Genomic DNA, 24,279 nt, shown 5'->3' on the forward strand with positions numbered 1-24,279 from the left:
AAAGCCTACTCTGCCTTGTTAGCAAGTAGTTAAGGTTAGCTTAATATCAAACAGCTATCATTTATGGCTACTTCTCTACTATTTTTAAATTAATAAGAGTTGTTTTTTTTATCTTTTTTTATATTAATACTGAATTAATTTATTTTCCTAGTGCCTGCGATGCGTCCAGGTAAGAACAGTATCAGTAGAAACTTTGGGGTAAAGTTACTAAAGCTTCTAAAAATGAAAAGTGATGAGTTTGCCCATGGCATCCAATCAGATTCTATCATGTCTAGACTGAATCTTATTGGTTGATATGTGCAATATCACCACTTTTCAAGTTTAGAAGCTTTACTAAATATACCCCTCTGTGTTTGATTAGCAACATGTGTATGGCTTTTATCCATAACAACTCTGCATGTGTCTGACCCATGTCAGCTTCTCTTCACATCTCTGCATTATTAGTGCTAATCAAATCAATCTATAAAGTCTGTGACAAAGTCTGGGGCAACATCTGGTGGTCCAATAAAGCAAGGGTGAATATAAATTCCTTTTTCACTGGTACAAAACAGTTTATTTTTACATTGGCAAATAATAACAGGGAATGGGAATTAGGGAGAGACTACTGTACTAGTCATGTACCAACAATAAATGTTTTCATTGCCCCATATTCCAATCACGTAGAGGATAATCACATTTGGAGGTGCTGCTATGGACAATAACATTGCCAATATACTGTATGTTAAAACAAGTTAAGAAGAGAAGAGAATCGATCTTACAGTGGCGCACAGATGGGAATAGTAATAATAAGACTGTATAAAATGTAGCTTTTATTATCAATAATGTTAAAAAGCCAGGAACTGTGAAATATTAAAATAAAGAAGTGGACAATAATGAAAAAAGAAAATATAAACACTATTAGTGGGATAAAAAATATCACAGTATATCCCTGTGTGTGCAACATCCCTTTCCAAAAATTATTTATTATGGGTAACAATGACATTCACAGGAATTAGTTATGTGTATTGTCAGATTATTACTAAAAATAATCTAAATAAATATTTAAATTCCGCAAGAATACTTGTCTCCAGTGTATCATTTGGATATTATCTAGTACCTGATGGACACATCGTAAGTGACACTTCTGGAGAGTTCACTAGCTGCTGGCCAATGGCACTACACTGTCAAATGTAATGTAATGAACTCTATAGTGCCCTTGATAATTGCAGAATTATCTGCTACTGGTACAGTAGATATCACCAATGAGGACTACATCAAATACCTTGATGATGCTAGTTGCTAGTATGTAAATGGCCTTATAAAATTTGTAGCATTATAAGGAAAATGGAAATTCTTGGCTGCTGAGAAAGGTCACTGCAATATTATGTGCATAGCAGTCATCAATTGTAGTACCCTTGATTGTATCTAACACGTCTGCCACTGGTGAATATCACCTAATATCTGTATCTTTCCACCGTTGAAGATTAATCACATTATATAGTATACTCACTATAAATCTTGCCACTGGCAAAAATACATTAAGAATCACCAATGCGCATTTCACAGAACGTTTTCTCAAGGGTAGACTCAAGGTTAACCTTGAATAAACTTTTAGTGAAACGTGCGTCAGCAATTCACAATGTACTTGTGTGTTTTAATCAACTAAGCAATATTTATATGTGTTAAAACCATCAGTAAAATAAATTTGTGGCAGGCAGGCATGGGGAGCTGCTGTGTAGGCAGATTAGGGCATCTAGTGTCTGCAGCCAGGACATGTTGCTGATACAATACAGATGGGTGGTTGAACGTGTGGAATTTTGCTTCATGTCTAGTAGCTTCATGCCTAATAGCTAACACTAATTTATTAATAGCTACAGTTTTACTAGGTTTAGTTCAATTATAGGTATGTTTGATGTTTTTTTAAATACTAAAACTGAATTGTATTTTTCCCACTAGTGTTTCCGCCTAAGGTGCCTCCAGGTAAGAACAATATCAGTGGTAAAACAAATAAAAATAAAATAAATATAGTAAGAATACAATAAAGGAAAAACATTGCATTTGATTAGCATCATATGTTATGGCTGTGATGATATCAACACTGGTTGTGTCTGACCCTTGGTAACTTTCCTTCATGTTGAAAAAAAATTGTTAGAACAGCGAATCTCAACTATGATATTAGGGTCAAGTGATGATGCCGACCCAACCCCCAGCCAACTGCTTCTGATCAGGCTAATGGTGGGTACACACTAGGTGAGTTTGTAAACAATAAAGCTTATTTTTAGCCTCCTGCGTGATATTGTTTACAATATCACCCAGAGTGTATGCTGCCAGTGATGGCAGAGGAGCACTCTCCACTGTCACCTGTACATGCAGCTCAATCTGACTATATCGTCAGATGCTGCATGTTCGGATCGGCATGGTATGGCCGTGGTATGACATCACTGTGCAAAATCGCTTGTGATATTGCATAGTGTTTATGCATTATGTTGGCAGCCATGCCTGGAATGGGAACAAATTTGCGATATTGCAAGTAGAGCGGATCGCATAGTGTGTACCCACCATAACTCTCTGCTTTACAAAGCAGAAAATAAAGTGAAAGGGAGCAGCTAGTTTCCATGTCATGCGACCACAGCACAACCAATCACAGGAGAAAAAGGAGGACACAGTGCGCTGCATTCCACACATTTGATCTGCCTCCTTCCTCTGTGGACCAACTGGTTTTAAGTAAGAGATTGGGTTCACTGATAATAAACAGCTACTGTGTCCAGTTGGAAATTGGATAAAGTGAGCTTCATTTCTATTAGTTATCATATGCTTTTTAAGTTAAAAGTCTTCATATTTGACAATGAATACTAAATACAGAAATAATACAATGACAGCATGCTGTAACACTCTAGTTCATTAGCAGCATTTGGTGTAACTCTCCTGATACCAGCTATGGCTGTGTCTGACCCCAGGTAGCCTTTCTTCTTTTCTCTGCACTGTAAAGTGGTATATAACACTGTAATTAGCCTATACCACCATGGTGACCATATACCATATTTTGATGGGACTGTCCAGTTTATTTTTACGTTGATCTCCCAATCTCTTTCTGTTACCATTCTGTCTTGCGCTCCAAAAAATGCATTGATTTTCTTCAAAAATGTAAACTTAAATGTTTCATTTACTTTGCGATATTTGATAAACAAAACTCCTTAATAAAAAGAATAAACCTTGTTTCTTTACAACAGTGGTTCTCAACTGTATTAAGTATACTAGAGCCAAGTGGAATGTCAACCATGACCCCAGTCAGCGGTTACTGATCAGGCCTATGTTCTGCTTTACAAAGAACTAAATAATACCCCTTTCAGACATATTATCCAGGGTCCAACGCAGGTGAATGAACATGTTTTCAAGCTGTGTCCAGAAGCTTGAAACCGGGTTCACATTGAAGGGCTAGACCCGGATTATCTCTGGGTTGTTCCCTGCCAGCACTTGGAGATTATACCATTTCCAAGTGCCAGTGATCCAGTGCACTGTATTTTTTTAGCATGACCAAGGTCAGATTATTAGGGGTTTGCTTTTACACTGCAGGCTACCTGGGTCGGATCCGTGAATAACCCGGGTCAGATCCAGGAATAACCTTGGTCAAGACCCAGGTAGCTGATCCTGGACAGAAATCCCAGGTTAATCCTTTCACACCAAGCCAGGATCCAGGTTGCTCTGACAATATCTTATGTCTGAGACTTGTGGTGGCTTGTAAAGCTGCCCGAGTTCAGCTGCCGTGCGGGACACCAGCCGAACTCTGACTTTTTTTAAAGGGGCAATCACTTACAAAGCAAAATCATGCCTTGTAAGTGATTGCCCCTTAAAAAAAAAATCTGATTTCAGCAGGCATCCTGCACAGCCACCAAACTTGGGCGGCATGACATCCCGCCACTGGTGTGAAAGGGGTGAAGGAGAGAATGGTACTTCTGGAAGCGTGTATTAGTATACATCTGGATCCAATGTATAAAGTCTGACAGATAAACAGATTGAGTGGTTGATCATGTGGAATTTTGCCACTTACATGTGTGACCAAATTCAATAATAATTATTTTATTTGGTACAAGTGATAGAGGTGAGCTTCATGTCTAATAATGTCATGTGTAATAGCTACCATTAATTAATGGTTACTTTTTTTACAAGGTTTAGCTCAATGATAGGTATGTTTGAAGTTTTTTTTTAAATACTAAAACTGAATTATTATTTTTTTCCTCTAGTGTTACCGCCCAAGGTGGCTCCAGGTAAGAACAATATCAGCAGAGTTTATCCCCACTCTATAGGTGTTGTGGACACCCATGGGTGGGAATAGTCCCTGTTGGTTAGCATGCCGAACATTGGGATTTTCAGTGGGCAGGATCTAGGGGGAGGTGTTGTGACCACAGGTCAGATAACTGCATCACCCCACCATAACTCTTTGCTTTACAAAGCTGAAAATAAGGTGAAAGGGAGCAGCTAGTTTCCATGTCATGAGACCACAGCACAGCCAATCAGAGGGGAAAAGGAAGGGCACAGTGCAACGCATTCCACACATTTGTTCTGCCTCCTTAATCTGTGGACCAAGTGGTTTTAAGTAAAAGCTTTGGTTCACCAATAATAAAAAAAAATGACTGTGTCCAGGAGGAAAGTGGATAAAGTGAGCGTCATTTCTATTAGTTATCATATGCTTCTTAAGTTAAAAATCTTCGTATTTGACAATGAATACCAAAAACAGAAATAATACAATGACAGCATGCTGTACCATTGTAGTTCATTATCAGCATTTGGTGTAACTCTCCTGATACCAGCTATGGCTGTGTCTGACCCCAGGTAGCCTTTCTCCTTTTCTCTGCACTGTGAAGTGGTATATGCCACTGTAATGAGCCTATACCACCAGGGTGACCATATACCACATTTTGATGGGACTGTCCAGTTTATTTTTACGTTGATCTCCCGATCCCATTGTGTTACCATTTTGTCTTGCTCTCCAATAAATGCATTGATTTTCTTCAATAATGTAAACGTAAAATTTCAATTTACTTTGCGATATCTGATAAACAAAACTCTTTAATAAAAATAATAGACCTTGTTTCTTTACAACAGCAGCTCTCAACTGTATTAAGTATACTAGGGTAAGGTGGTATTTCTGTCATGACCCCAGCCAGCTGTTCGGGCCAATGTTCTGCTTTACAAAGCACTTAATAATACCCTTTTCAGACACATTAATCCGTGTCCAACCTGAGTTAATGAATGCGTTTTCAAGCCATGCCCAGTAGCTTGAAACCATGTTCTCACAGCAGGGTTGGATCCAGTTTATTGCTGGGTCGTCCTTTGCCTGCACCTATTTATTATTTATTTATTTATTTTGTTTATTAATGGTTTCTTATATAGCGCAGCAAATTCCGTTGAGCTTTTCAATTGGACACAATGATAAAAGAAACTTGTGTAATCACAAACAGTCACAGAGGTAGGAAGGCCCTGCTCGCAAGCTTAAAATATATAAGGAAATAGGCATGGATACACAAGGATAGATGCTATTTATTGCATAGTTTTCCACCAGATTGCAAAGGTTCTCGGTGGGCTGCATAACATTATCTCCAAGCGCTGGTAATCCAGACCACTGTATTCTTTTAGCATGACCAAGGTCGGATGACTTGGGTCGTGATTTTATACTGCAGTTGGATCTGGGAATAACCCTGGTCATGACCTGTGTACCTGACCTTGTATGGAAATTCTGGATTAACCCTTCAAAACCAAGCAAGGACCCGGATTGCCCCAAGAGCATCCTATGTCTGAGACTTGGTGTGAAAGGGGTATAGGACAGAATGGGATTTCTGGAAGTGTGCATAAGTATACATTTGGAATCAATGTATAAAGTCTGCCAGATAAACAGATTGAGTGGTTGAACTGGTGGAATTTTGCCACTGACATGTGTGACCAAATTCAATAATAATTCTTTTATTTGGTACAAAGGTGAGCCATGTCTAATAGCTAACATTAATGAATCCATTAACAGATACTTTTTTTACTAGGTTTATCTCAATGATAGGTATGTTTTGATTTTTTTTTAACATACTAAATCTGAATTATTATTTTTTCCCACTAGTGTTACCGCCTAAGGTGCCTCCAGGTAAGGACAATATCAGTAGAGTTTGGTATACTGTTTAAGTCTTCCAAGTATCTTAAGAATTGACAATCATGACATCATCTCCAAACATTGGTGATCCGGCCTGGGTTGGATCCAGGGATAACTGTGGTCATGACCCCAGGTAGCTGACCCAGGACAGAAAACCTGGATTAACCCTTATACACCAAGCCAGGGCCTGGGTTGCCCAGACATTATCCGGTGTCTGAGACTTTGTGTGAAAGGTGTATAGGAGAAAATGGGGGTTACTGGTTTGTGCGTCATGATAGCACATCATAGCCAATCAGGGGAGGAGGGGAAAGTGCAATGCATTCTGCAAAAGTGATCTGCCACCATCCGCTACAGAACTATTGGTTTCACTGGTGGTAAAAAGTTTACTGTGTCTGGTTGGTTAGCAAGTGGTTAAGGTTAGATTCATGTCTAATATCTATCATTAATAGTTACTTTCTACTAGGTTTAATTTAATAAGAGGTGTGTTTATTCTTTTTTATATTAAAACTGATTTATTTTTTTCCCCTAGTGTTACCACCCATAGTTCCTCCAGGTAAGAACACTGTCAGTGAAATTTGGTAAACTGTCTAATCTTTAAAGAATCTTAGGAGTTGATCATTGATAAAATATAATTAGAATACAATTAAGCCAGGGCTTAATCACAGCACAGCCAATCAGAGTAAGGGAAGGAGGAGTCTGGCATTATTAGTTTCCACTGTGACAACTAGATGGCAAACTTTTGGTCCAGAGCTGATTTTCCTCTGGAGTGGCACAGGAGTACCCTTACCTCTCAGATGTCATCAATCAAATGCTTAGAAGCTTGGAAGATTTTCATCTCAGCAGGGTATGCTGAGGAATTTAATATAATTAGGACTTCAGGAATGACAACTCTTCCACTGGGTCCAATGATCCCTAGTATAATATATGTACGGGAATAGACAGCACAAAGGAAAAGTGAATTTACAACTAATTCATACTGTATGCAGAAAATATGTCAGAACTTTTCAGTGTTTATAAAAATGTAGCATAGATTTATTTATTAGTGCATAAATAATTTGATGTGTGTGTGTGTGTGTGTGTGTGTGTGTGTGTGTGTGTTAAGCATTATAAATGTATATTTAAATAAAATTATTTCATAAATAGCGGTTGAGTCTCCCATGTATGAATTGCTTGGGACCAGATGTATTTTGTATTTTGGATTTTTCATTACCATATATCATTATTAATTTATAATTAAATAAAATATTATAAGTATATCATATCAGAGAGCCAATAAGTATACACATTTCAAGCATATGCCTCAGTTAATAAATCCAATATAAAGTTTCTACCTTAAGACTCCAATTTACTGCCAATATCAAATAGTTTGTATGAAAACAGGACCCATAAGGATTAGTTTAGTTGTTATCAGATTCCTAAGTGAAGAAATAGCCTGCAGAATGCACAATTTAAACAAAGAGTTTATATATATAATAAACAAAGAAATTATTTTTCATCTTATTTCCCTGAAATACATCAAAACCTTGCAAAAATAAAAAATAAAAAAAAATGTACAGCTTGGATAGAAAGAGATAGATAGAGATATGCAGTAGATATAAAATAACATAGGTGGTCATTCCAAGTTGATCGCTCATTAGATGTTTTTAGCAGCCGTGCAAATGCTATGCCGCCTCCCACTGGGAGTGTATTTTAGCTTAGCAGAAGTGTGAATGAAAGGATCACAGAGCGGCTACAAAATATTTTTGTGCAGTTTCAGAGTAGCTTCAGACTTACTCAGTGCTTGCGATCACTTCAGACTATTTAGTTCCTGTTTTGATGTCACAAACACGCCCTGCGTTCGCCAAGCCACACCTGCGTTTTTCCTGGCACGCCTGCATTTTTACGAACACTCCCTGAAAACGGTCAGTTGACACCCAGAAACGCCCATTTCATGTCAATCACTCTGCGGCCAGCAGTGCAACTGAAAAGCTTCGCTAGAACTTGTGTGAAACTACATCATTCGTTGTAATAGTACATCGCATGTGCGCATTGCGCCGCATACGCATGCGCAGAAGTGCCATTTTTTTCCCCTCTTCGCTGCACAGCGAACAAATGCAGCTAGCGATCAACTCGGAATTACCACCATAGTGTAGTACTTGCAATAACTACACCATTTGTGTAAGAAAATATTTCTCAGCGTCACTATGCCTTAAACAGAGATTCCCTTTGGTTCCAAGAAAGTGATAAAGTTATTTTTCTTAGATTTCTCTGAAGTGGAAAGTGTACACACTTTATAAGTATCTGATGATCTTTATGTGGCATATTATATTATTTCTCCTCTGGCCTGGTATTCCACTGTCACAGAAGTCACACATATGTAGTAAAATCCATGTAAAAAGAAACCTATAATAGAGTAATACAGTTTTTAATGTTAATAAAAATTATGTTTACAAACACCCTCACATTCAATAAAAAAAAAAAATACAAATCCTTGTACTCTGAGCAGTACAGTTAAGCAGTGTACTGGGGTGTGGAATTGAAGTGACTTAAGAACAAAATACAGATTTGAGAAGTCTGATAAATTGTCCATAAAAGACTTTAAAGGATGGAAACGTTCACTACCCTGGTAGCCCTTACTGACAAAATCCACGTAACCAGCTGACGCGTTTCTATTTCATAATGAATCATTTTCAAAACCATTAAAGTGGATTCTTTAGTGTGTACTATTTATTTTGTTGTTAATCTAATCAATGCTGGTTTCCCAGGTCACATGACCGCTGTCACTCAAAACCCAGATCTTTTGATGTTTGTCCATTCCAGGAAATATCGAAAGTCGTCATGTATTCTGCCGCCGCAACTTCAGGATTATGTATTCCACTGGGTCATTATGCTTCATAAACATATGATGCAATGAAATATATCAAATACAAAAATTAGGATTTTGCTTCATATGGTTCTTTCAGACTTCAACAAAAAAGAACAATATAACAAAACATTAAAATTACATTCACAAAAACCATTTGCACCTGTTTGAGCTTCAATAATCTGATTTTCTATACAGTTCAGTTTTAATCTTTTAAAGTATCCTTGGCGCATTATACTTTATTTAAAAATCCTATAGGTCCAGGCGCTAATGAATGACTATAAGAGGTAAAAAATATTAATGCATAATAAATAATAACATATGATATCAACACACAATAAAACCAGCTGCAGCACCCTGGGGACAATCACTAAAATACCTTTCTAGCAAGAAAAGTGAACGCACAGCTGTGAAAATGGGATATTAATGTGATGAAATCTAGTCTAGCAATGAGCACACACTGTGGGCCTGCTCTCTCCCCAGCCCAGAACACATGTTGCTGTTTACTGCGCTGGAGAGAGAGGCATCTGCAGAAGTAGTCACTCCTCTCTTCCCCTGGTGATCAATTACACCCACCTGCCACCTTCCACCCGCCACTCATCTACCCCAATGCCAGCTCCCCCCCTGTCCAGCGCGTGCGGCCACGAATAAATAATATTTTTTATATTTAAGAAGGAGGGGGACTGGCCACACCTCCCTGCATTGGCCACACCCCCTCCCATTACCTGGGCCCAGCACAGCTGTCACCACCACTAATATTATACCCCCCATAGTATTCCTCCTGAAATCAACCCACATTAAATTAATAGACACCAGCTTACAGTAATGACACTATGATAACAAATTGTTAAATAATACCCCTATTATCTATCAAAGAACTAACCCAAAAAGAACAGAACTCTTTTGGCACTAAGGTCACTACTAAAAATGTGTATAAATATTTATGTGGACTAAAGCTTACAAAAAAACCCCCCCAAAACTATTTTTACCACAACAAATACACTGCTCGTACAGATGTGTCCTCATACACCTTCCCTCAATACGCCATGTAGCAGGAGATGCCTGGCGTGAGTGAGCCTACAGTTTTTTGCAACTCCATTAGCGTTGGATGTCTTTTTTGCTAATAAGATGCGCAAGCAGACTCTGCTGATTAAAATGATATGCAGCATGCATAAAGTGCCTAATTCAAATCTGATCGCAATAGCAAATTTGTTAGCTAATGGGCAAAACCATGTGCAATATAACCCACCCAAATATAACTCTCTCTGCACATGTTACATCTGCCCCCCTGCAGTGCACATGGTTTTGCCCATTAGCTAACAAATTTCTGCTGCGATCAGATCTGAATTACCCCCATTGTCCGTGTGTGTCTACGGCTGTATCTGCATATGAATTGGTACATTGCAGTGTTGTCAAGATGGGCAGGCCTTAATTGCTTATACAGTATACCTGGTAATGAACTAATTGTAACCTTATGTAAGGTATGTTTTTTTTAGCAATCACAAATGAATAACTTTGGCATTATTTTTCCTCCACAGTGCCCCCTCCTAAGGAAAAAACAGGTAAGAATGGAGCAAAGAGAATGTAATATAAAGCTTGATAATTTTGGCAAATTCATACTTCAGCATTACTGTCAAAACTGCAGTCATACCTCTGAAAACGCCATTTACTGAGGTTTGACCACAATTCCCATATGCACAAAGCTCATGAAAGCAAAACTTTCTGGAGTTTGGATCCGACAGTCAACTTCATATAGATGCATTGCTCACTGAGAGGCCCTCCCAGTGTCCCCTGCAACTCATGCATGCGTAGAAGGGCTCCCGGGTCCTAAACCAAGAAGTCCTTATATTGCAAAGGACAGCTCTTGTTGGAAAAACTGTAATTTCTGGTTTTACTTGCAATTGTTCAAGAATACAGCATTACTAAATGCCTGCCGCTATGCTTGCGCTCAGTGGCGGCATGTATCACATGCAAAATGTAGTGCTTGATGCATCCCGCTCCTATATTAACAAACGATTAATGCAGATGTTAACAAAAATGATTTTTTGCATAAAACTGATTCCTTAAGAATCATTCTGTGAAAATACAATTTTCCACACAGAACATCAAGTGGGATTTGAATCAGTTGAAAATGGAATAATGTTGTTGATTAAACAACTTGTGTAGGGCTGGGTACACACCTGAATGAAAGACCGACCGCCCACCTGACTAATCCAAAGATTTGGTAAGTGTCCTGCACAAACAATATGTGCATACACACTTACCAATCAGTCACCTGATATTGCTGGCCAGAGGACGCAGTGTTGTCATCATTTCAACATAAGTACCACAGCACTTACGATGGATCTGTTTTTCATGGGCATGCCATTTGCTGCTCTATATAGATCCAGTGACAAAGTTCTCTCCCCTGCAATGGCAGTGACACGCTTCTGTTTGGAGGAATTTAGGCCATTGACGCCCCCTCCCCCAAATGGCATCAGACTGTCAATCATTGATCTACGGCCATCATCGCAAGACCCATTTGCGCATACACAGAACGGGTTCTGCACATGGGCAAAGTACTGATAATTGGACGGATGCAGCACTTCCAACCATATCTGAATGAAGGCTCATGGCTACTCAACCACAGTTTGGCAATATCACCCAAAATCTCTGAAAAAACATTAACTCCTGCAATTGTTTTGAATGTTGTTAAATTAATTGACTTTTTTTGTAATTTTTATCTGTCATTTATAATCTGCATGCATTTTTTGTATGTTCACTTGAAAACATCCAGCACATCGATGTAAACTATTATTAATATATTATTTTATGTTGACATACTGAACATTCAGTGACAAAGACAATGGGCCTAATTCAGACTTGAACGCAGCATCAGAAATTGTCTCTAATGGGCAAAACTATGTGCACTGCAGGGGGGCAGATGTAACATGTGCAGAGAGAGTTAGATTTTGGTGGGGTGTGTTCGAACTGAAATCTAAATTGCAGTGTAAAAATAAAGCAGCCAGTATTTTCCCTGCACAGAAACAATATAACCCACCCAAATCTAACTCTCTCTGCACATGTTATATCTGCCCCACCTGCAGTGCACAAGGTTGTGTTCATTAGAGAAAGATTTTGCTGCTGCGATCAAGTCTGAATTAGGCCCATTGTACTGTACATAAGTTATGGTAAAAGAGGCAAGCATTTAAAGAACCAATCAGTATACATTTTGTTTTTGCCACTGTGGCCGAGAACAAATGATGTGTAGTAGTAATAGAAGTGGGTATAGACCAAGGGCGCCACCTAGTGAAAATGATTGAACCTTCTGAAGAAGAGCTACAGTATAATCTCGAAACGCATTAAGAACCACAAGAGATCACCTATGCAGTTGTGACAGCAGCAGAGCAGTTTGCCTCCAAATTACCATAGTATCCAGATCCTCCTTGGTGCAGACCAGCACAGGCTTTATAAAATAATCTGCTAGGAAGGCATGTCAGCCACAGACTGCCATTTGATATTGCTGTTAAGACATTTCTCCGCTTTAGAGTGTACATACAACTGCTTTGGACTTTTCAGCTAGAACGTTTTATTTACTTGTGTGACCTATATGTGTATTTTTATTTTCATATTTTAATTTTGTTTATTAAACTTTTTTTATTTTAAAACAATATCACACTATTATATAGTTATATCTCTGTCCATTTCCATCTGCATATATTGAGAATCTGAACATAAAACCCTATCGGAGAGAAGAATTTTAGTTTTTTTATACTTTTCACTAGGTGGTGCCCTTGGTCTATACCCATTTCTATTACTGCTATAATATATTGTTTGGGGTTAAGGCTACCCACATGTATTTACCATAGGCTGCCCCTTGGGTTAAGCTAGAAAAGTGTAAGATATACTGTTCCCATTTCTCCACTGACGCGTTTCATTTTAGCAAAAAATTGTGTCAAACATGTATTAATGAATAAATTTACATTATTTTTTCCTCCACAGATACAGTTGCTAAGGGAAATCCAGGTAAGAATGCCATTAATGAAATATAACTTAACTTAATTATTGTAACAAATGTCATGTTGTAATATTCAGGTTTTATCCCGAGCTCCATCGTAAGACATGGTGAAGCTGCAGACCATTGACAATTTATAATATACGCTTTTAACTAAGCTATTAAAAAATCTAATATCATTTACCTGAGACATGAACCACTTTAGCCATTTTAATATGTTTAACAGCTTCATATTTTCCAATTAATTTAGAATCTTCATCACAAAATCTTCAGCTCCATTGTCAAACATGGTGACGCTGCAGACCATTGAAGATTTAATATATACACTTTTACCTAAGCTATAAAAAAGTAAAATATATTTTACCTGAGCCATGAACCACATGATACTGTAGCCATTTTAATATGTTTAACAGCTTCATATTTTCCAATTAATTTAGAATCTTCATCACAAAATGAATTTTTCAGTATTTCCCAGATTGTTCCATCTATGACATGACCTTTCTGTGGAGCAATATCTGACAAAAGGACCAGATTGCTGTCTGTTGTGTCAGTAACAAAGCCTTATCTTATTTTTCCTCATATATGTTGCTGAATATTCATTATTATTTATTAATAACTACTTATAGCGTCAGCATACTCCTTTGTGCTATAGAATTGAATGTAGGGTTTATATCTTCATATCTCAGCTGATGCTGGACTTTTAAAGAAGCTAAGTCCTTGCCTGCTTGTCCTCTGAGTAGAACCAGTGCTGCCTGAACAGACCACTGACCTGTCGCTGACTATATCTGTTTCTCATCCTTTTGTCAGTGTGTCCATACCTTGACAATTGCCACCTAGCTAATTTGAGGTTGCACAATGGTTCATCATCCACAATTAGATATCACTCACAGTCTCTGACAGTGCAAAAAAGTCTTGTTATAGTTTGAATTCAATTACTTCATAAATTGCCAGGGTTTCTGGCGTTTGTTTGAAAAACAGAAGCATTTTTTTTTTTAGCTATCAGCATATGTTTTTGTACATTCAGTGAAAATCCTGAAGCCCACTGATGCAAGATAAACATTTTATTTTCTATTTTTAATATCAAAGCTTCAGTTATAAAGGCTTTGGATGTGAGTTATGGAAAAAGATGAAAACATTTAAAGAACCAAACTCCATAAATCCTGATTTTTACATTACAGCCCAGATCACAGGCACATTTGCTTATTTTTGTAAATTTAAAAATAAAATAAAATATTCTGTGTTTCGTCTATATCACTCCACTTACATAAAGAAGAGAAATATAACCTATCATAATCTAGAAGTTGTTATCCAATGGGTCTAGTACAGATCTGCGCAGAGTCTACATTTGAGCCAAAAAAATTATAATTACTTTGCATTATCAAAGTTATAGTTATTCCCAACTGGCGGTTAAACCCTGTATTACCCATATATTAATGTTTATTGTATATTTAATGAGTTGTGTCCGTGTCAATACAGTTTACAGTTATTCATTTTAAATGCTGTAAAGAAGCAAATATCAATGATAACCTGCCCTTGTGTTGTATTACTTTATATTTATTGTATTTACATAGTTGTAGTTTTCAAACTTGTCTTTTGTCTTTCAAAGTTCCCCAGCCTGTGAAAAGACCAGGTCAGTACACAATCAATGCCATCTTACATACTGAGGGTTGTCTGTCTAGCATAGCTCATTACACAGCTGCTGGTTAACATTAGAGGGGTAGGTTTAGGGTGATGTTAATATTAGGGTTAGGTTGCAAGTAGGGTAACAGTTATGGCCACAAGCACCTGAAAATGTTATGTCAGCATGCAGTGTCGGACTGGGGCATGAAGGCTCCACCGGGGGAATACAGTGGTAGGAGACCATGCATAGGGGCTTGGCCAGCCAACACAGAGGTTTGTCTAACCATTAGAGAGTGTATGGTCTGGGATCCTCTATAAATACTGTACATTCCATGCATAATAATTTACCAGATTAATGCACTGTAGAATATAAACCATAGCCCTGTGCGGTATAAAGTAACATAAGTAACGTATGAACAGTATAACGGTTCAGTATGATTCACCGGCGGTTGGGATCCCGACAGTCAGGAGACCAATGCCGGAATCCCGGCAGCTGGCAGCGAGCTCAGCGAGACGCCACGCATTGGGCCCGGTGGGGAGCATTATATTGCCCCTCAGGTGGTGGCATGGACCACCACCCAAGAGGGAATTCCGGGCTTCGATCTGGATTCTGACCGTTGGCATTTCACTGGCTGTCGGGATTTCGGCGTTGGTATCCTGAACGCCAGGATCCCAACAGCCAGTAAATTAACCGAATCCCATGTATAATGTATAATTCAAGTACACAGTCTGGAACCTGAAACCTTGACGAGGGGGTGAAAAAAAAAACCCAGGCAATGGGGCCCACCGAGGGTTTCCCCAGTTCCCCTGTGGGCCAATCCAACTCTGCCAGCATGCCAACTGTCATCATTCACAATGTCAACATTGTGGTATTGTCGATATTTTAAAATGTCGACATCTTTACTTGGCTCATAGTGGACTGTTTCAGCATAAAAAAAAAGAAGAAGAAAAAAAAAGAAAAAGACAAAGAAAAAAAAGGAATAAGATATTAGTTCAGATGCTGAATATAAAGAGTACAAATAACAATGACACTGAAGGATGTAAGTAAACCGCAGAGGCAAAGAGGCATTCATTTCTAGAAGTAATCTACGTACATTTGCTTTTTGCCATTGTGGAACAGATCATAGATAAACTTTAAGTAAATAAAAGTAATTAATTTCTATAATTGAAAAAGGAGCAAATGCTGTGTACTGTTTCATCTAAACGTCATATGTGTCTATTTGCCTAGCAGTGTGGCGTGAGATGCGTGACACAAGTGAGACGTGGCACCACGGATAGATATTTTTGGACCTTCGTACTTTAGCATCTGTTTTGCATCCTAGCTGTACACAAACTGGATTGTAGTATACTGAGGGCTGAAAATGTGCACTTTTGTTGGCACTTTTATTGGTGCCTTTATTGCATTTATGGCAGTGTAAAGTCACACGATGTTGAGTGTTGGAGCTCCTGGCGCCATCACTTCACTTTTTTTCAGATTAGAGCCCCTGTCGCCCTGTTATAGCATGGAGAGCCACTAGTGGGGTGCAGGGTATGAATACTTTGTTCATTTATTGCATTAGCAGTGTAAAACAGATACAAAGAGAGTGAAATAAAATACAATTGATGAGGCACAAGGAGCAGCTTAGTCGCAGTGTTTGTGGTGCGGCCAGCTGGGGGTTTTGGTACAATGTGAGGATGGGTCAGTGAGGACACATCTGTACTCCCACTGTAACAAAAATAAAGCAAGGAGGAGTAAAGAAGAAGACCATTATAGGCAGGCAGGAATTATTATCTGCAGGGCTACCTTTATAAGCCAGGTAATGATATGGTTTGCTAATATTATTATAAATGAAGTAATATGAAGAATGAAGACATTTGTTTAGGTGCTTAATCTAAAAAGAACCAATAAACACTAAATGTAAAATAAACAGTTGGTTTTCCAATTAGAGTAATAACTTTTCCTTTTTAACATGGAAACACTGCAGTAAAAATGCAACCTCCAAATAGCTCTATTCCCCAATAAGAGACAGCGATCATTCGTATCAACTTAGTATTGTTAAAAAAAGCACATAAAGTATTGTAATGGAGCACAAACGAAGTTACATTCTTAAGGGAGTATAAACTAACACATAGAGGTAGAGGGGCAGAATATAATTGGAAGAACACGTATATAGCAATTCTAAACAAGCTAAATAGATTATGCCTTAAACTCATTGTGGTAAGAGCAGGTCATATCTCTAACACACAGCCTATATGAAAGGAGCTGCGCAAGGAATAAGCCCCTGTCTTGTGAATAAGGGCTTCTTAGGAACAACAAAGTCCCAAGTTATAGTAGTGCATTTGGCTCACAGATATTAAACTTTCAATATGTCCAGGGTCACTTATCAGTTTACAATTAGCCGTAGATGTATTAGCAGTACGCTGTCAGTTATTGTATTGCATGTAAAAAGTTGCCACCTCAAGTTATGTCTCCATAACTTTTGTTTAACTCTAGCTTGTATAATCATTGCAGAAGAGAGATTCTGAAAAATGTGTAGTTTCTTGTGGTTCTCACTCAATAAGATATAATGTTCCCACTTCACAACTGACGCGTTTCATTTTAGCTAAAAATTCTATCAAACATCTACTAATGAATACATTTACATTATTTTTTTCCTCTACAGATACACCTGCTAAGGAAAATTCAGGTAATAATGCAATTATTGTCATATAACTTAATTATTGTAACAACTGTCATGTTGTAATATTCAGGTTTAAACCCGAGCTCCATTGTCAAACATGGTGATACTGCAGACCATCAAAGATTTAATATATGCTATAATAAGCTATAATAAAATCTAGAATCAGTTACTTGAGCCATGAACCACATTATAATATAGCCATTTTAATATTTTTAACAGCTTCTTATTTTCCACTTTTTTTAAAATCTTTATCACAAAGTAAAGTTTTCAGTTTTTCCCAGATTGTTCCATCTATGACATGACCTTTATGTGGAGCAAGATCTGACAAAAGGAGCATATTGAACATTTATTGTATCACTAACAAAGCCTTATGTTATCTTTCCACATACTGTATGTGCTGCTGAATATTTATTATTATTTATAAACACTTACAGTATATAGCATCAGCATACTCCTTTGTGCTATACAATTGAATATAGGGTATATATCTTCTTATCTCAGCTGATGCTGGAATTTAAAGGAAACTAAGTCTTTGCCTGCTTGTCCTCTGAGTAGAACCAGTGCTACTTAAACAGACCACTGGCCTGTCGTTGACTACATCTGTTTCTCATCCCATTGTCACTGCGTCCATACACTGACATTTGCTACCTATGGGTCATCATCCACAATCAGACATCACCCATAGTCTCTGACAGGGCAATAAGTCTTGTTACAGTTTGGATTTTATTTCTGGCGACTGTTTGAAAAATAGAAGCATTTTTTTTAGCCTTCAACATATATCTTTGTATATTCACTGAAAATCCTGAAGCTCATTGATGCATGCGAAGATAAACATTTTATTTTTAATTTGTAATATCAAAGCTTCAGTGACAAAGACATTGACGTGAGTTTTGTAAAAAAAAAAAATTAAAGAACCAAACTCCGTAAATTCCGATTTGACCTTGCGGCCCAGATCACAGGCTCATCTGAGCTAAAAAAAAAGTGCTTATTTTTTTAAAATGTAAAAATAAAATGTGTTTCATCTATATCACTACCACTTACATAAATATAACCCATTAAATAATAAGTGCAAGTTATTAATTTTTATCCGTGGGTCTCATACAGATTTGCACAGCGTTTACAAATAGGCAAAAAGAAACAAATAATTGGTTTGCACTATGAAAGTTATGGTTATTCCCCACTGTCCATCAAACCCTAATATATGAAAATGTTTACATTGTATGTTTAGTAAATTGTGTCTGTGGGGGTCATTCTGAGTTGATCGTAGCTGTGCTAAATTTAGCACAGCTACGATCATGAATCACCAGTGCAGCTTTAGCGTGCTGGCCAGGAGCTACTTGGCCTGCAGTGGCAGCGTGTGATGTCACGCAGCCGCTGCGGGCCACTCCCCGTACGGTCCGGCCACACCTGTGTTGGCCGGACCGTACCCACGAAACGGCGGCCAAATGCCGACGTTTTGCCCCCTCCTGCCCAGCGACTGCCTCTGCCTGTCAATCAGGCATAGGCAATTGCAGCCCTGCTACAGCCTTCAGCCGTCTAGCATGCGCCGGAGCACGACGGCGCATACACAGTGGGTACCCGTTCACTCAGCTGCGATAAAAATCATCGCGCAAATGGGTAAAAATGACCCCCTATGTCAGTATAATTTACAGTTATTCATTTTAAATGATGTAAAGAAGCAATTATCAATGATAACCTGCCCTTGTGTTCTATTACTCTATATGTATTGTATTCACATAGTTGGAATTTTCAAACTTGTCTTTTGTCTTTCAAAGTTCTCCTGCCTGTGAAAAGACCAGGTCAGTACACAATCAATGCCATCTGGCCTACTGAGGGTTGCTCATTACACAGTGGCTAATTAGTGTTAGAGGGTTAGGTTTAGGCTGATGATAATGTTACGGTTTGGCTACAGTTATGGTCACAGTTAGGGCCATAAGCACCTGAAAATGTTATGTCATCATTCACAATGTCAACATTCTGGCCATGTCAATATTATATAAACGTTGTCATGTCGGCATAACATTCATGTCAATATACTAAATGTCGTAACAAATATATATTAGGTTTTGCGCTATTAAGAGGTCTGCCATGTGTATTGAACACTGAAATACTCTTAAATACAGTATATATGTATATATATATATATATATATATATATATACAAAATAATTTATTGCACAATATAATAATAAAACATTTGCAACCGGTTGGTATTGGATCAGTGTATAATCCTATAAAAGATCACAGTTAGATGGCATATAAAACCATTGTGACAAAAGTATAATAAAACAAAGCATTTCTTATGTCTATACTGCAGCAGGAATTTTTAGATTGGTCTCATTTACTGTGTGCAATCAATATTGTGTTCAAATGGATCTCTAAACAACAAGTGGGAGTAGATTTCTAAAGTCCTGTAATTGCTGTCCAGGTTAACAGGAACTCCTGGGCTGAAATCACCCAATTACCTTGGACCTGTGTACTTACAGTTTGTTACACCACATCCCCAGAGAGTAAGCGGCTTGCATGTATGACCGCATTTATTTATCCCCAGGCAGATGGTTGAAATCTCCCCCTGTTACACAGAGTCACTATTCCCGGAATCGCCATGCAGGATCAGTACAGGGGCACATCTCTGTGGCTGGCGGTCAACAAGTGTGATGTCTCCAAACAAGCTGTCATCTACTATGGGCACCAAGCAATAGATTCACAATGGTAAAAGAACAAGCAGGGTACCTCTAACCGGTTTCACTCTGTTTCCTGGGAGCTTTTTCACTCTTTAAAAAAGCTCCCAGAAAACAGAGCAAAACCATTTGCAGACATTCCGCTTGTTGACCACCAGCCAGATAGCACTATTACCCAAGAAGAAACAGCGATACTTTGGATCAACTTAACATTGTTAAAATAAATCACATAAAGGATTGTCTTGGGGCACAAAAGAAGTATGAAAACTCCAGCTTATTATTATAACTAATATTATCTTTACAGTATTTTATGGGATGGATATGTCATCCCGCTGACGAGATGCCAGCTGTCAATATCCCGACAGCGGCATCCCACCAGCCAGAATGCAGGCAGCGGGGCAAGCGCTACAATTCCCCTTGCGGGTTTGCTGCGCTCGTCATGCTGCGGGCTCAGTGGCTCCCTGTGCTTGCCACATGTTATATTCCCGCTCTATGTGTGTCATGGACACCAACGAGTGGGAATAGCCCTGGCGAGCGCTGTTGGCAATCCTGGCTGTTGGGATTCCGGCATCGAGATCCCAACAGCCAGGATATAAGCTACATCCAGTATTTTATATAGTGACGCTAGGGTCCCGTACCACTGTATATAAATATAAGAACACACATCCCATTACAATACACACACTGTTACAGAACGCTGCACAATTTACATTTATGCATAACTGCATAATTACAGTCTGTGATTTACATAATAACACTGAGAGACACAAAGTGAAGTGGGCCCTATGCATACACTCTTAGGGGAACACACAGCAGGGTGTAACTGGATATACCGGCTGTCAGGATCCTGGCGTTCAGCATGAAAGGAGTGAACAACTCACACTAGTTGGCCCAAAAGTTGTGGGCTTCTTTAGATGTAATCATAATAGATGTACCACATGTACTCATGTGGTCAATAAAATTAAACACATTTCTCCGTTTGGATCAAGTACAGATTTTAAGATACAATCCTTCATAAATTGCAATACACATTTTGTAGTTTATTTGTTACGCTGCTCATGTCAGATGCACTATGTAGGGCGAACCACTAGGGCACTGAAGCTGCGCTTTATGGAACATAGAAGGAATATCCATAAGGGATATATGAATCATAGTGTTTCACGTCACTATGCAGAAATTCATTCCAGTAATCCAGCTTGCCTCCAACTCATTGGCCTTGAACAGATTAAAATCACCCCTAGAGGTGGAGATAGATTTAGAACTCTATGTCGTCAGGAAGCTGCATGGATCTGGAAATTACAGACTCTGAAACCCCAAGGGTTGAATGAAACCATAGATCTTGAATTCATTTAGCTACATTTAGCGGGTTCAGTTTACTTCATATTTTTCTGTTGAAGTAAAGAATCATACATGAAGATTGGTCCATATTCCTTTCTCTCTTATTATTTTATTAAATTTTTTTTTTTTTTTTTTTTTTTTACCATTATTTTTTATTTTTTATATATATATATTTTTTTGTTGTTCGTATTTATTATATTGGTTACCCATTTATTGCTATCTACCATACTGATGGAGAGGATCTGCGGGGTCTGAGACCATGACTGCGAGCAGACCTGGCGCTGCCGCTATACTGCTAGTGACGCGCCAGATTTTTTCTGCACGCTAGTCTGGCCACTGACCCATGCAGCCAGTCCTACTTTAGTTAATAGATTACAGGTGTAATTACAATAGCTTAGATGTTGATATGATGAAGATACTATCCTCTAAAACTATAAAACTATATAGCTATAAAACTATAAAAACAACATTATATATATTTCTTTTTCTACATGTTTATATGTGTGAAGTGTCTTTAATTCACATTTTCCCATGCTATAATACTAAGACTTGAGCTTATAAAGATAGCAATATGAAGAGATGTGTTGTGTAGATATTTCTTTACACTTGGTATTTCACATGATTTATGATAGGCTTTTTTAGTATAAACATTTATAAATAAATAATAAAATTGAGACCTAATAAACGTATTGTCTACTATAATATGCTATTAACAACATATAGCACTTAATTTACCATATGTGTATATATGCTTGTATATTCCTTTTCCCCACTCATAAGTGGGAGACTATTAATGGATAAATGCTGCAGCTGCTGAAAGATTTTTTAATATAGCTGCAGCCTCATGGGATTAAAATGATTCTATCCGCATAACAGAAATATATTTATATTTTTATTTATGTTGTTTTTATTTATGACAAACTGTTAGCCATAGGATTGATTTTAAAATATATATCTTTTGAATTAAATGTCTAATTAAAAACCCTGTGACACGTTATCTGTGTATGAAGACTCTGAATTCAGAGCACCTGTTGAGCCTTCACACTCACCTGTTTCTAATGATTTTAATGGGACAAGGTATAAAACAACCACAATTGTGCTCAGAGAAGAACACTCTGCCTCTTGAAGAAGCCGCCTGAGGTGCGGAGAAACGCGTTGAGGGTACAGAAGTAAGGGCCACACTTGACCATTAAGTGTCCCACGGAGCACGACATCCATCACTTTCAGCCGTTTGTTACAAGTTACCGGTGAATGATCCAGCCTGTGATTCAATCACTCCACTCTAACTCTCCTTGCATTTGGAACATTGCTACCTCCTGCCCGGCCGGGCGTCGCTCAGCAAGCTGGAGGATCTGTATGGTGATCTAATACAGGCAACTGGTGCTGCACAGAAAGAAGTGGCTTTCATCTGAATATACCGCTGACGGATGTCTCACCCATGCACAGGGTGATAACAAGCGGTTTCTTAACCATTTATCCCGTACAGCAAGAGATCATTACGTCTCAGTGAGTAACATTAATCGGCTGGTTTATTTTGCTCCAAGGAAACACTATTTAAATCTGGACACCTTTATGGTCACAAACGCTAATTACATCAGTTTACAGGACTTCCTTTTCATTTAAACTGTCTGATATGGAATTAATGTGAGAGATTAACCCTATCTTACAGAGACGGGTTCTCCTGCATATTAGTGTCCCTTTCACTTATTTATACACTTTATGTGTGAACTATAAGGTATAATACCTCAGTTATATGCTCTGTGTAGTGTTGTGTCTTTTAATCAGTTTGTTATTGGTTTTATGTTAATAAATTGTGTTTTTATCAACATCACTGGTACCGTGCGCCTACTTGGTGATTTTGTTTTAGTTGTTTCACTTTCAGGAGGCCGGCTACCTCCTTACCAAGTGGCTGCCATTACCAGTGCTATATTTGCACGACCCTGTTCAGCGCCTAAAAACCCTTTTTCTGTTTGCTTTTTCAATTGCCATAGGTTTGGGCAGCAGTACAGTGGTGTGTTTCAAATATGAATGTTGGTTGTTATGCGGATAGAATACATCGTAGACATGAAATACTAAAGAAATACACGCTGGAGAATGTTACTAGGAAAAGAGATGATTCTGTTTATGATGGGTTTTTTCAGGATTCCAGCAGACTCGAGGAACTATTAAAAGCAGAATGCAGACATTGGTGGGATAAGACTTCCCTTACTAAATATATTGAAAACAATAAAATTCCTCGTGGTCTGCGGATCTTTAAGAGCCTCTCATTTCAGGATAATCCAGAACTTAGAACACAGTGGGAAAATGTTTTAGATAAATGTTCCATGGCACTAATGCAATTATTGATTGATTATAGAGAATCTAAGCTTATTGAAATTGAAAAAGAAATTAAGATTTTACAAGAACAACTAGGAAAATATAAGGAAGAGCCTTATTATGAAGAGAGAGAAGGAATAGTTAATAGGAGGATAGAAGAATATGAACGAGAGATTATTGAGAGAAAGGAAAAGAAATTTACAAGAGATTTATTGGATTATCAATCAGATTGTGTGAGAAGTTTTTCCAAAAAAAGACGTGATGAATCCTATACTCCCTTAAAACCCAAACAGGGGAAATCTCAAACTAATGTCCGAAGTATAGACACGGGTAGGGATGAATATAATTCACCTAGGTCTACTGAACGGTATTCTGACCGTGGTAGAAATCAGATGAGAAAACCATGTATATATCCCTCATCATCACATGGGTGGAGGGAAGTCCGCCATACCAAATGGGAGAAAAGATACCCTAATTATTATACTAAATCTAATTACGAGCGTAAATCCCATCAGGAGCCTTTTTTAGATCCAACTCAGAGATCGGGGAACCATGTCCCCCTGTCTCACTTTCAACATCACAACCGTTACGAACCCCTGTCAGGGACTCCAAAAAGGGCAAGAGAACAAGAAGAGGAAGACGAGGGGGACAGAGGAGGAGGAAGAAAGAACCAGAGGTTCCACTAGGTGCTGATGCAGTTTTTAACCTCTCTT

The 24,279-nt window shown here is 38.2% G+C and overlaps 1 protein-coding gene across 1 annotated transcript in view; it reads left to right on the top strand.

Annotated features, from left to right (window-relative positions):
- The window catches only part of LOC134965869 (uncharacterized), an 81,015-nt gene that overhangs the window by 17,202 nt on the left and 39,534 nt on the right, over window positions 1-24,279 (top strand). Inside the window, exons 6-15 of the mRNA XM_063942255.1 lie at window positions 152-169; window positions 1,936-1,959; window positions 4,221-4,244; window positions 6,086-6,109; window positions 6,645-6,668; window positions 10,496-10,519; window positions 12,939-12,962; window positions 14,558-14,581; window positions 17,214-17,237; window positions 19,007-19,030. Coding sequence (XP_063798325.1) covers window positions 152-169; window positions 1,936-1,959; window positions 4,221-4,244; window positions 6,086-6,109; window positions 6,645-6,668; window positions 10,496-10,519; window positions 12,939-12,962; window positions 14,558-14,581; window positions 17,214-17,237; window positions 19,007-19,030 — 234 coding nt within the window. The remainder of the gene's footprint in view (window positions 1-151; window positions 170-1,935; window positions 1,960-4,220; window positions 4,245-6,085; window positions 6,110-6,644; window positions 6,669-10,495; window positions 10,520-12,938; window positions 12,963-14,557; window positions 14,582-17,213; window positions 17,238-19,006; window positions 19,031-24,279) is intronic.

The sequence above is a fragment of the Pseudophryne corroboree genome, chromosome 10 (assembly GCF_028390025.1).
Source record: "Pseudophryne corroboree isolate aPseCor3 chromosome 10, aPseCor3.hap2, whole genome shotgun sequence".
NCBI classification, from domain to species: Eukaryota; Metazoa; Chordata; class Amphibia; order Anura; family Myobatrachidae; genus Pseudophryne; species Pseudophryne corroboree.